Source organism: Emys orbicularis, chromosome 8 (assembly GCF_028017835.1).
Source record: "Emys orbicularis isolate rEmyOrb1 chromosome 8, rEmyOrb1.hap1, whole genome shotgun sequence".
NCBI lineage: Eukaryota > Metazoa > Chordata > Testudines > Emydidae > Emys > Emys orbicularis.
In genome coordinates, this window is record NC_088690.1 from 79,008,516 (window position 1) to 79,023,131 (window position 14,616).

The 14,616-nt window shown below is 37.3% G+C and overlaps 1 protein-coding gene across 1 annotated transcript in view; it reads right to left on the reverse strand.

Moving 5' to 3' along the window:
* CTNNA1 (catenin alpha 1) overlaps nucleotides 1–14,616 on the reverse strand; it is a 216,326-nt gene that overhangs the window by 11,697 nt on the left and 190,013 nt on the right. The window contains exons 12-16 of the mRNA XM_065410042.1: nucleotides 13,001–13,201; nucleotides 10,513–10,664; nucleotides 6,752–6,862; nucleotides 2,076–2,257; nucleotides 1,182–1,287 (exon numbers count right to left, since the gene is read on the reverse strand). Coding sequence (XP_065266114.1) covers nucleotides 1,182–1,287; nucleotides 2,076–2,257; nucleotides 6,752–6,862; nucleotides 10,513–10,664; nucleotides 13,001–13,201 — 752 coding nt within the window. The remainder of the gene's footprint in view (nucleotides 1–1,181; nucleotides 1,288–2,075; nucleotides 2,258–6,751; nucleotides 6,863–10,512; nucleotides 10,665–13,000; nucleotides 13,202–14,616) is intronic.

Genomic DNA, 14,616 nt, shown 5'->3' on the forward strand with positions numbered 1-14,616 from the left:
AAAAACAGGTCTCATTCTTGAATCACATGCTGTGTATTTGTATTCAGAGAGAGAGAGAAAGAAAACTACCTATAGCTGTGCCAAAGTAAAGCTTGGTTAATCACAAACCTCAAACCTAAGCTACTTGTATTTCAGGACCTCTCAGGAGCATCGACTATCATGAACACCACAGATTTCTTTAGCCTTAGATGTCTGTGCTTATCAAAAATGTTATCAGATAGAGTAAGATTTTTGTTTGGTTGTGATTGTCACTGAGGTATGAATACCTTGTGTGATAACATGAGCACTTGGTTCATTATATGACTGATCAAGCTAAACCCTGTTAACATTTGCAGTGACAAAGCAAAGCTCCATTGATAGTCCTCTTGCCAATGGGCTTTAAGCAGGCGAGTTCAAGTACAGAATAAGGAAACAGCTGCCTACCCTGCTGACACTGTAGTGCAATATTAGTGGGAATGGTGGCCCTCTTTGGATAAAACACAAACAATAAACCTATTCTGCCCATCTCTCCTGTATATCCATATAGAAGATAGAGATCCTGTGGAGCATTTCAAATATAACTCACTGATAACTCTACTCTCAAACATCTCCGCAGAAACAGGAAGATTAAAATCAAGGCTGTGCCAGATCTATTGCTGGGAGCATAATGATCTTTACTGTTTCAAAGTAGCAGCTGTGTTAGTCTGTATCCGCAAAAAGAACAGGAGTACTTGTGGCACCTTAGAGACTAACAAATTTATTTCAGCATAAGCTTTCGTGGGCTGCAGCTCACTTCTTCAGATGCATAGAGTGGAACACACAGACAGAAGATATTTATACATACAAAGAACATGAAAAGGTGGAAGATCTTTACTGTGTTGCCTACAGAGTCACATTGCTGCTTTGCGAAGCACTCAGGGATATCTCGAGTAGGACAAAACCAAATTCTATTCTTTTCAGCTAATGTAAAGAAACTAGGTGCTTGATTTAAAACAACGAGCTGTTAAAAGTATCTGTATGCGTTCAGGGGTTTATGTTGATGGGGCAGCAAAGCAGTTGGGAGAAACAAGGTAGAAGAGCTGTATTCCCGAAGTGATTGTAGAAAACTAGATAAGTAGTTAAGCCGCCAATCCTTCTGAAGGATCCACACAGAACAATTACTCAGTTGTGATGGAGGCTTATGAAGATAAATGATGACTTACATGGTCAGCAATAGCCCGTCCCAGCTTGTCCATCCTTGACCCAGCCTCTGCAATTTTCTTGGCTGCACTAATCACATCTGATGTATTTTTTAGTGGTCCTTTACCTCTGCAAAACAAAGCAGATACTACTTTTTGGTACCAAAACAAGCATGTTGCTTCTCTCTCATATTCCATTTTCCCGACTCCCTATTATGCAAGTCCACCTTACCCATGTGAACTGTATTCACATGGGTAAGGTGGACTTGCATAATAAAAATAAGCAGCTCACAGGAAAGTTATCACTCATGCTATAGTGTATCAATAGCTCTCTCATTTGTAAGTCAAGTTTCCCCAATGAGTTCACAAATCTTTGCCAAGTTGATAAAGGGCCCATGTTTTGTGGGGAAAAAAAACTTTTTTATTAGGCTATTTATACCTATTGTTTCAAGCAATGTAATATACTATTATATATGGTAATATTTCAGAAGTTAAATATGTTTTGTGACTATCTAGTTTTTATGGAATGTTGAATCAATGCCTGAGAAAAACCTTATCAGCTTAAATAAAAGCTTTACTGTTAAATTTCAAACCACAAGACAAGTTTAAACATGTTCAGGAAAACGACCCTAGTCCAGATTTGTGAACAGACAAGCTAATTTATTATCTGGTCAATTTATACCAATTTGTAAGTTTTGAAAACTGCACATCAGTAAGTGTACTGATGTGTAGTTTTTAAATTAAAAACACACTGACAATACTGCTACGTTCAAAGCTAAAGTTGTAAAAATGTAGGAATTTCAAATATTTGCACTTACAAAAGTTAGGGTTATATTGGCCAGGGCATTTTACTGAGAGAAGATGAACATCTGAGAAAGTTAGCACCTGTACAAGTTGAAGTACATGAAAGAGGCTCACCTGGTGAAGTCTGTCATTTCCATCATTATCATACACATTTGTTTTGCCAATACAATAATATCATTACCGCTGTCATCCCATTTTGATACTTCAGCATCCAATTTACTCTTCTCTTCCTGGAAGCTTGCTACTTGCTCAGCAATTTTAGCTTTTTGCTCTTGAGGGAGTTGAGCCATGATAGCCTGAAATAAAGTGATTTTCCATATTTCCTTATTCGGTTATTTGTAAAAAGGACTTTTTAGAACAGTGTCACTAATAACCAATCTAAGTGATGCACATAGAGAGAAACTTTAATAGGCTTCTTTTGACCTAAAGGGCTGATAGGCCCATTTCTTCTCATCTTGAACCAAAAGTTTACGACTATATGATTATCTACTTACATTACAGAATAAGGGCTACCTGGACAGAAAGCTGCTGGGTTGATTTTTCAAGAACTGTAATCATGTCTGTTGTTTAATAAAATTGCTAGACTCCTTCAAAGAAGTTTAAGGCGTACGACTGTATTTTTTCTTCCCTTTTCACAAAGGCAAGTTGTATGAATGAGGACAGAATATCTTTTTGTGTGAAATACAATAGTTTTAATGACAAGCTATCAGGGTGGATAAAAAAATCAATGTGGTTTTTTGTTTTAAATTAAAATCAGATTTTTATTTTATTTTAAGTTTTTTCATTATGAAAATAAATCTGTTTAAAATGAAATCTGATCTAAGCTTATCTAAATACTCAAAAGATTATAATAAATCCATAAGCCTCTATTAAAGATCTCTGAGTTAAAGGCTGCTCTTCTACATAAAGAAATAATCGAGGAAAACATCTAACTTTGGAGGCCAAGCTCTATAAATAAACATCTATAAATAGATAGGTCATGTGCTGTGTTAAGGACTTGATCCTTGGGGAGCGACCAAAGGGCTGTGCTACTGGCTGCAACAGACTGGCAAAGTCATCAGAGGTGTTGGGATCCAGCCTCTGACTCAAGGAGATATCATCATATATCTCATCAGAATTATCCACTGAGCCCACCTGGGTGGTTTCACACTCATATTTTATAGCTTCTCCCTACCTGAGCTCTGATTGGCTCAGTTCTCAAGTTATGAATATTTATATATTTACTATCGCACTCATGGAAAAACACCCATCTGCTCCGTAACTACCAGCCCTTGCTTCTGGATAGTTCTGGGCACTTCCAAGTAAACGGCCTTGGTCTCTCTCCTTGCGTGTGTACACACAGAGATACAAACAGAAAACCATTAACGTCTCAACTGCCTCCATCTATCTCTAAACAAATAAGATACTGCAGTGCAAAAGGCATGTGGGTTACATGAGCAAAAGTCTTGGACTGTTATTTTATTTTTCTGAGGATAGGGGTCATGTGAGAGTTAGGGAACAAGGGAGAAGGAGCAGAGCATGCAACCAGAAAGGAGAAACACTGGTGTCAAAGCAAGACACTGCAGGAAGAAGGGAAAACATTCTTCAGAGCGCAGACTTAGTGTTGATTTCAACACCAGGGAACTGGAGAAAAAATTACCATGGCTGCAGGTCATAAAAGAGACCCTATTTGGAAATATTTTCAAGAAATGCCTCTACCTCTGTGTAAAAAAGGAACATGTGGCCAAACAGTGCAAACAAAGATGCAAGCCCTGGCTGTCAGAATGAAACAACATTATGAAAAATGCTTCTCAGAGAAGGCAATGTCTTTCAAGATGACATGGGACTTGTCTGAACAATCTGGATCAACTGGTTAATAAACTTTTTGCACTATTCTTATGGACTACCTAGGCCTTACTATGCTAGTAAATGATAAAATAGACAACAGACTAAAGAGAAATGTAGAAGATATACTCGTTATACTGAAATATACTAATTTCATAGCCTAGGACAAATTGCAGAAAAATTGCTGCTGTACTGCTGATGCTGTTGAAACTTGGAAAATTTCAAGGAGATGCTGAAGAAATACTCAGTGAAGTTAAATTGCAGGCAGTAAAGCAGATGGCTCAACAACCTTACTCCACTTCATTTTCTTGCCAATATTCTCAACCCAACATACCAGGGTAGATGTCTAAATGCTGAATAGGATGCTGCTGCTATGACGTGCATATAATGATCACCCTCAATCAAGCCAACCAAAATAAATTTCAGAGTTGGAGATGAAGCATTCAAGCAGTACATGTTTGCTGCTGCTGTTTTTGAGAAAATCACTCCACTGAACTGGTGGAAGTCACTAGCTAAGCACCTGGAACAGTCTGTTGAAGTGCTAAGCCAGCTTTTGACAGCAGTAGCCTCTTCTGCAGTCACAGAAGGTCCAAATGAAGAAAATATTCTAATTCATTTGAAGTTGAGAAATCAACTAGAAGTTGAAAAAGCAGGAAAACTTGTCTCTCCCTTCCAGACTATGAATAAAATACATGGCAGGAGGTGATGAGCTATACACCTCTAACCCGATATAACACGACCCAATATAACACGAATTCGGATATAACGCGGTAAAGCAATGCTCCGGGGGGACGGGGCTGCGCACTCTGACGGATCAAAGCAAGTTCGATATAACGTGGTTTCACCTATAACGCGGTAAGATTTTTTGGCTCCCAAGGACAGCGTTATATCGGGGTAGAGGTGTATTAGTTTTAAAAGTCTGAAGGACAGGTTAAGTAACTTAGGAGACTGTTGTCTCATTTTCAAGACTTAGGAAAGCAGGAACTTAAGCTCCAGTCACTTTCACGTACGCATATTTGAAAATTTACCCAGGCTGAACTGAAATAATCGGTTTAATTCACTGACTACAGTTAACCCTTCTTTTCCTTTAACAAATCATTTAGTTGTAAACATGAAATATGTTTTGATAAGAGAAGTTTACTACCCAAAACATTTAAGGTTGTTTTGTTTAATAAAAGATTTATATGCTATCTTATGTGTTTGTTTAAATTCCAGTACCATGCTGATGCAGGACACAAACCATAAGAAAGAGTTAAGTATCTAGTAAATAAGCAATATATCCTTCACCATTTTCTAATATTAAAAATGTCCAATTAGGAATCTGAAAATATTAAGCTACATAACTGCTTAAATAAAAGTATATAATTATAATGTACCCTCCTAGATAGCAAAAAGATGTACCAAGTCTACATAAAGGCTGTATTTAGTTGTAAATGAACATGTTTTCATGGTTATATCAACCAATGAGAACACAACTTTCTTTAGAAAATAACTAAGTACAAAGCGAAAAGTTGATTAAAATTGATTATTTAAATCAAGACTTTCCACTTGGTGATTTAAATCAATCTATCCTGCAAGCTACACATGGGTATTTCCAATTACTAGAGAGTTTAGAACGAAGATTACAACGTGAGCCTTCCAACACATAGCTGAAGTGGTTTATTAGGTTGTGTTTACCCCCAACATGTAAGATAGAAACTCAAATCTACCCTTCTTCCAGGAAAAGTAGGAACACTATAGGGCTTCCATTACAATAGCAGGAGAAAAGGAATTCAGTGGTGGCAGATGACAGAACAAGAAGCAATGGTCTCAAGTTGCAGTGGGGGATGTCTAGCTTGGATATTAGGAGACACTATTGCACTAGGAGGGTGGTGAAGCACTGGAATGGGTTACCTAGGGAGGTAGTGGAATCTCTATCCTTAGAGGTTTTTAAGGCCCAGCTTGACAAAGCCCTGGCTAGGATGATTTAGTTGGTGTTGGTCCTGCTTTGAGCACGGGGTTGGACTAGATGACCTCCTGAGGTCTCTTCAAACCCTAATATTCTATGAAACAATGTCAGACACCTGGTATCAGGCTGTGCCCAAAGTACACTACACATACCTGACAACTTTTTTTTAGTTTGGAGTGAGTGGGAGAGGGGAAGTGGAGAAAATTTTTACAGGGAAAGAACACACTCCCTGCAAGTATGACTCCAAAGCCAAGTGTGCTAAAAATTTGATAAACAAGGACCAACTGCTCTTGTATGGCTTTAGGTGACTTTAAAATGAAAGTACAATATTGAATAATTAATGGCTGAAAAACTAGAAATGGTATATTAAAGTAATACAGCCTTTACTGTTGCATTTATTTCCACAGTTGTACCTTAGGTCAATAGTGTTTTATGCTCTTGGGATGATGCCACAAAAGATTTCTGGTGTTCGACACTTTTTTTTTTTTTAAACTGTCATAGGAAAAGAAGTTGGCTGAATAATTTTTTGAGGCTGCTGTCTTTTAACAAAGGGTCTGCTGAAAGTCCAGTGGACTTTCTAAAAGGCTTTTTGTAGAAAATGTCTAAGCTTGTGGCAATATCTATTTCTAGTCTGCAGTTCCAACAACCAGGAAAAAAAAACACATCAATTTGCCACAGATGGACTTGTTTACCAGCCAAAAATTCACATGCCTAAAAAAATGGGAGCAACTATTTCAGATCTGTGATGTGAAAGTTTACAGTAGTTTATCAATATCAAGAGGATTCTGGTCTTTCAGAATGCCCAAAACAAAGCAGACACTGATGTTTTTAAAATGTAATGTTTCTCTTAGCTGCCTTTTGAGGCAGTGGAAAGGAAGAGATTAATGTCAGTTTTCTGACCTAGCATGAGAGAAATAGAACCAGACCAGGCTTCTTAAGTGATAGATTTAAAAATTGGATTTTTAGAACTAGTTAAAACTGTTTCTTGTAGAAGATATGTTTAAAATGTTTTCCTTACTCTTGCACTTTGCCCAGCAATGAGCTGATCATCTTCAGTTTGAACACTTGTTCTGCTTCTGACATCAAAGTCTTCAGTCTCAAAATCAGAGTCATCCAACTCTTCAGGTGTCTAAGAAAAGAAAAGTAGAATTCATCACAAGTCAGTCAAGATCAACAGAAGTGAATCCATCTATCCACACCCAATAAAAAATACCTTCTGGTCAGCCGTTTCACATCAGGGGTAGGAGGAGGAGACAGAATAACTACAGTGCATTATTTAGGCTTTCAACTGAGGGTAAGTCAGAATTCTCTCCAGTTAATGTTATTTGTATGATTATATGTTTGACTGCTCAAACCTGAAGTTTACAGTTAAGTAATTGCAGAGGGCCCTAAAACGTGTGCTAAACATGGAATAAGGTTAAAGGAGTGTACTCAAGATTTGGACTACATGAAAAGACAGTTACACGGAATCCAAATTACATAAGGTATACCTTGTGCTTAATTGCTTTATTCAGAAAGCCCACATCAAAACTCAATTCCCAACGTCTTTTAAAGCCTATTTCAAAATAGCAGGACAATTAAAAATCAAAGCTTTAGGACAATTAAAAATCAAAGCTTCCACAGGGTTAACAGTAGCTATCATAAACCAAAATTTATTCTTACCATTCTCCAGGCAAAGCTTAAAATTTGTAGTTAATAGGGTCAATTTTTATGCTATAGGTTAAGCTCAGCTGACCTAATTCCAATTTGGAGTTTATTTTTGCTGCTGTCAGTATAAACTGCAACAAAATTTTCATAAAGCTTACGTTTAAACAATATCTGCTTATATTAAAATACTACATCTTTACCTAGGCTGCCACATTTTTATGACAATTTTGCAGGGCTGTAGTAGTAAGGAACTTGATTGAATAGTGCAATCTTTGCTATTAATAGGTTGAAAAATGTAAGTAGCTCTTACCTGCTCCTTTCCTACAATTTAATTTTTATAATGTGTTTTCCAATACAGGCATCTTGCAATACAAAGGAAGATTATGGATGGTTGTGTTAACCATTTAGCCAAAAATGCAGGCTGGTCAAGTAAGCTTGTACTGAACCTAGTACCTTTCCCAGCCCCCACTTTACATAAGAGATTACTTCATTTTCCTATATGAATGTGAGAACGCATGTGAATCAGTGTAAAGGCATGTAAGGTACTATTCTCTAAGCAAATGAGGAAATATTCTTGTGTGTTTGTACTGTTTTTGGTTACCAAAACACCTGAAAATACAACTAAATACTGATGCAATATTAAATGCATTTTATTATCTGAAGGACTACGTACAAAAGACTTATCACTTCGATGGACTGCTCTGAGTATGTTCACTCTTCTCTGAATACTTAAACTTACCTTTTTATTATTTACTCCTGTTAGAGCCTCAGATATCATCCAGCTAACTGGATTCTTTTCTAGTTTAGGTACGAATAATGTTAACTATGTGTTAATAGAACCTTCTACTATCAAAGCCTGAGCCAGAAAGAATGCAGCCCGACTTTCAGAACCCAGGCTAGCTTTTGACTCTAAAATGGAGCAAATCTGATATGAAGACAGAGAACATTAAAACAATGGCACTGAAAAAACTTGCGTCAGTTGTCACAGGTTAACAGTTCAGTGGAGAAATTGGAGCGAAGGCATTTTTGCCCTCCACAAGCTCCTTTGTGGGTTAATTTTAGTCTTGGAATTGAGGTACAAGGCAACTACAGCATTTAGCATTTGATATCTCATTCTGTTACCACTGAATAATACTGTCAGTCAAAACTAATGAACTTCTTCCACTGAAACAGTGGAGATAATGCACACTAACACGACAATGACAGCTGTGCAGCTTTATTGTTTCAGATCATAACCTTCTCTCCATGTTCCCACTCTCCACCAATATCTCAGTGATTTCCTGTACTCCAAATTAAATATAACAAATCCAAGTGAATACATGAGAGGTTTCTGATGTGTAGTTTTGTCTTGCAACATGGACTCAAGAAGGGAAGTATTTACCTTTAAAGAAGAAAAACGGGTTCTGCTCATGCACGAAGATTTTAGCTTTGAAAAAAATATTACTTAAAACAAAACAAAAACCCTATTAGGCTTTTCAGTGACTTTTCCTCCAAGGATATGTGAAGAATTAGTCAACAGATTTCCCCATTTAGACCCTAGTTTCAACTTTAAATGGTTTGTTTGCACTGACTTTGCTCAGCAGCATTCCTTTTCAGAGCAGGGTTGCTTCTGAATTCCAATTTGAAACAGAAAAGCCTGTAAAAATGGTGCTCCTTCTGTTATCTCAGTTTTGAGGGCTCTATTTTATTCTAAGTAAGTTGTACAACTCAAGCCCTTCAGCAGAAAAACACTTGAGTGTTTTAACATTTTGACTTTTTTTAGGTCACTTATGTGTCACCACTGAACTGCCTTTAGCTACTGGCAGTTGCAATATACCCATGGAATCCTGACATCATAAACGTGGCTTCTCCCCAGCACAGATGAGCAGCATGAGGGAGAATGTCAGGATTCCTGGCACTGCCAGCTCTGCTGATTGCTGCAGGCATAGAATTAGCAGCTGTACCTCCTTGTCCTGAGCAACAAGACTCATAGAAGGGGGTGAATAAAATTAATTTGTAGCATGTGAGGGAAGCGGGATCCCAACTAATAATGGTGCTCCATGGAAAAGGGGTATATATCAAAGTTTCTTAAAACTGTTTCCTACAATAGTTTCTCACTTTTTCTCTGCCCTCCTTAGGTTTTAGTTTAAGCAAGCAAATGTAACAAATTAATATTATGAGGGTTGTTACAGTCAGTGATGTGCTGGGGTTACATACTGCAAATTTACTCACCACCAAGACATTTGGAACCAGTGGACAATATGAAACCTCTACAGGAAAGGCTCATTTCCAACCTTACAAACATTGTCTTGGGTAGAGAGACATTCACTGTTGAGGCATGGGAAGAAGGGGAGAGGGATAGAAAACCTTACATCCATTTTGCTATCACTAAGCTCTGGCTCATATTAAGGTCTGAAGAGCCCACATGTAAGCCTGATACTTCCTTTTTGTGCCTTCAAATCACTGCAGGTGCCCTTTTGCTCCTTCAAGTAATACCATTTAGATGACTGCCTCCTTATCAGGTAGGGAGACATCCAAGTTTAATTAATTGCATTTGCAAATTGCAGGCACAGAAATGGAAATGAAATTCTAACAAGCTAGCCCCCATTTATCTATGCTGCCTGGTTTCTCAGGTTCTCTAAGAACAAGGCGAGTTTCAATACCCAGATCACCTAACCTCATCTTCAAGAAACTGGTATGAAATTTTTGTGAAGTTTACTTAAGATTTGAGAAATTAAATTGGACGTCTCTTTTCCTTAAATAAAAAAATAAAGTCAAACATAGCAAGAGTTAATTTTCTATTGTCTAAACCAAGGGTCACTAGTTTTAGCATATGTATTGCAATAAGTATTGCATTATGAATAGATGCATCATTAAGGATGTTTAGCACTTCAGCTCTAATTATCAGTGATGCACAGACCTATTTGGTGAAGTTTGCATTTTAAGATAAAACATACATACAACAGACATTTTGAAGTTCTCTATAAAGTGATTAACAGCTTTTAGATTCATAATTTTAATAAGTTGTCAGTGAAAAATCTTATACTCTCCACTCTGTGTAGGAACGATATATTTTCTTAAGTTCAATAAATGCTGAGTAAAGTAAATGAAAGTAGAATGCTGTAAAAATAAGTTAAATACAAAGTCACTCACTCTGATCATCAATACAGCTTTTCTGATATCCCGAATTCCATCATACACCAATCGTGAAGCATCAATAAATTCGTTTTCATCCATTGGCTGAGCAGGGTCAGAACTAAGTGCTTCCACAGCAGCTTCCACTTGCTCAGTAAAACGGGGCATAACTGAATTAAGAAAACAAACAAGTCAAGCACATTTGGCAATGTTGCCCCTACTCCCCCCGGCCCCAATGTACTCTAATGAAAGATGGGCAAGTTCTGTGGTACTCAGGTTGACACTAGAAATTCTGCAGCAGCTTCAGTTAATTTTAAAAACTGAGGTTATTAAAGATAGAAAAGTTAACAATCAGTTAATAGCTCAGGTTTTCTTTTGATATTAATTGCAGTTTACTTTATGATGTCACCACATTTTTAGTTTCAAATATGCGCCACATCTGCATGGCAGAGGATGTTGGGGGAAAAACCAGGAGATTTATAATACTATACCTGGGTGGTATGGGAGGCAGTTGGGGATTGTGGGATAAGAAGAAAGTATTTGCTAAATATTTAAGAGCTAACTTAAAACTAAACCTAACAATGACAGTTTAATACTCTACTGAAACGAAGGGCATTCATAACCTTCAATAGCTTTTGTTTCAGACTCTATATGGACTCAGGAATAGAACATTGGATTGGTTTCCATCTGTTTTTTTCAGTGCCCTCTTTGTTTTTTGTTTTGTTTTTAGCTCTCATGATTGCAATTTTAAAGACATACAAGCTCAAATTCTGGAGCATCATTCTGTGAAGAAGTATGGAGCGATGCAAGTCACTGGACCCTACAAGTCCATATCATAAGCCCAAATTCAGAAGCGGCACAAACACGGCATATATTTTTCTACAACAATTATATTATATTTATTCTTGATTACAATTATTTGCACTGTAAAAAACAAAAGAAATAGTATTTTTCAATTCACCTCATACAAGTACTGTAGTGCAATCTCTTTATCATGAAAGTTGAACTTACAAATGTAGAATTATGTACAAAAAATAACTGCATTAAAAATAAAAAAAATGTAAAACTTTGACTGGACTTGTAGGCTCTAGTCCTACTTCAGCCAATCGCTCAGACAAACAAACTTGGTTACAATTTGCAGGAGATAATGCTGCCCGCTTCTTGTTTACCTCACCTGAAAGTGAGAACACGTTTGCATGGCACTGTTGTAGCCGGCATCACAAGATGTTTACATGCCAGATGAGCTAAAGATTCATATGTCCCTTCATCTTCAACTACGATTCTATAGGACGTGCTGATAATGGGTTCTGCTCGATAACAATCCAAAGCAGAGCAAACCGATGCATGTTCATTTTCATCATCTGAGTCAGATGTCACCAGCAGAAGGTTGATTTTCTTTTTTGGTGGTTTGGGTTTTGTAGTTTCCGTATCTGAGTGTTGCTCTTTTAAGATTTCTGAAAGCATGTGCTACACCTTGTCCCTCTCAGATTTTGGAAGGCACTTCTGATTCTTAAACCTTGGGGTCGAGAGTTGTAGCTATTTTTAGAAATCTCACATTGGTATCTTTGCGTTTTGTCAAATCTGCTGTGAAAGTGTTCTTAAAACAAATATGTGCTGGATCATCATCCGAGATTGCTATAACATGAAATATATGGCAGAATGCAGGTAAAACAGAGCTGAAGACACACAGTTCTCCCCCAAGGAGATCAGTCAGAAATTTAATTAAAGCATTATTTTTTAACGAGCATCATCAGCATGGAAGCATATCCTCTGGAATGCCGGCCGAAGCATGAAGGGGCATATGAATATTTAGCATATCTGGCACATAAATACCTTGCAACGCCAGCTACAAAAGCGCCATGCGAACGCCTGTTCTCACTTTTAGGTTACATTATAAATAAGAAGCAGCAGCAGCATCTCCTGTAAATGTAAACAAACTTGTTTGTCTTAGTGATTGGCTGAACAAGAAGTAGGACTGAGTGGACTTGTAGGCGCTAAAGTTTTACATTGTTTTGTTTTTGAGAGCAGTTATAAAACAAACAAAAAAATCTACATTTGTAAGTTGCACTTTCATGATGAAGAGATTGCACTATAATACTTGTATGAGGTGAACTGAAAAAATACCATTTCTTTTATCATGTTTAAAGTGCAGATATTTGTAATAAAAATAATATAGTGAGCACTGTACACTTTGTATTCTATGTTGTAATACAAATCACTATACTTGAAAATGTAGAAAAACATCCAAAAATATTTAATACATTTCAATTGGTATTCTATTATTTAACAGTGCGATTAATCACGATTAATTTTTTTGAGTTAATTGCATGAGTTAACTTCGACTAATTGACGGCCCTACTTTGAATAGAAATTCTGCACAGACAGGTTTTATGAAATTGAACCCTTATTCTTGTAAGTTGCACTAATATGTTTGTATCCATTTGCCTTTGTAGTTGTATGCAGTTTGAATCCATACATCAGTATTGAGCACTGTGTTTATTCCTACCTGTATTGGACAACAACTTTGTTGCTTCCAGCACCTTTTCTGTGTAGACTCCAGGTTCATAGTTATCCATTTCGGAAGTTACAACATGAATGACTCTAGCTGCACGTCCACGAATTGCACCAGCTGTTCGGTCTAAACCATCAACATCTTTTTCTTGGAGAGCAATCACACATTTGTTTACATCTTCTAAAATATGATTCTCTGATGGCAAAAGAAGAAGTATTTAGACATGAACATTTTCCTTTCTTTCGTGTGTGTGTGTGTAACACCTCCCAAAAATACAGTTTTTCAGCACATGAAGCTTCAATACCTTCTCTTTAAAATAAGCTCCAACCACACTTTCTGAAGCATTAACTATATTTTAAACCAAGTTTGTTGCAATCAGTGGGGAGATGCCTCTCCAAACTGGTTGTCAAAATTCTAGTTCACATACTATGTGGAATCCAAATTTATCCCAATCCTAGGGCTTGGTTCTATCAACACAAGAGTTGAGAATTCAGCTCATGTCTACCCAGCCTTGTCTGCTCTGAGATTCCTTCCTCTGGACTGCACTAGTCCACATCCTCTCCACTTGCCTTGTATGTGGATGGGATAATGAGACACCTTGCCTCTGACTCATCCAACCCTTTTAATTTTCTAACAGGATCAACATCTCTTAACAGGATGAGGCGTTTCTAGTATATGTAAACAGCTTTGGACAATCCTGCTATACAAGTCTAGAAATACAAATCACAATTTTACTACACAAGATCATCAAATGATTAATCCCCATCCTATTTTGAAATTAGGCAATCAAATGGAACAGTATCTGGAAGATCTCACTTTCAGGCTCCTTCATTCTTTCAACAAAAACCTCAGAGTTATGCATACCAGAGTTATGAACTGACCAGTCAACCACACACCTCATTTGGAACCAGAAGTACACAATCAGGCAGCAGCAGAGACAAAAAAAGAGCAAATACAGCACAGTACTGTGTTAAACGTAAACTAAAGGGAAAGTTTAAAGAAAGATTTGACAAGATAAGGAAACAGGTTCTGTGCTGGTTTCATTTAAATTAAGATGGTTAAAAGCAGCATTTTTCTTCTGCATAATATAGCTTTGAAACTTTACTAAGTTAATGTTTAGTTGTAAACTTTTGAAAGAACAACCATAATGTTTTGTTCCGAGTTATGAACAGCCTCCATTCCTGAGGTGTTTGTAACTACTGTAGATATTATTCACTAGTTCATAAGAGAATGAAAATACTCCAGTTTTGTGATTTTTTATTTGCTTTTAAAGTAAGGAATCAGATCAACTTTATCAAATGAGAAAGTTAAAAAATGCTCAAAGAAAAAACAATAGTGAAACATGCAGTTACTACTCCTGAGCGAATTCTGCACCCCCAAAATAAAAATTTTGCATACAATATTTTAAATTTCTGCAAAATGCTGCAAATTTTATTTGTCAATAAATGTGTAGGCTCCAAGGTCGCAATGGGAAGCACAGGACACTGGCTGCACGGAGGTGGGAGATCACCCTGCAGCCCTTCCGGTCTCCCCTCCTCCCCCCGGACAGGGACTCAGCAGTGATGCTGCACCCATGATACAGCGCAAGGGCCGGGCCTGCCCCAGAAACA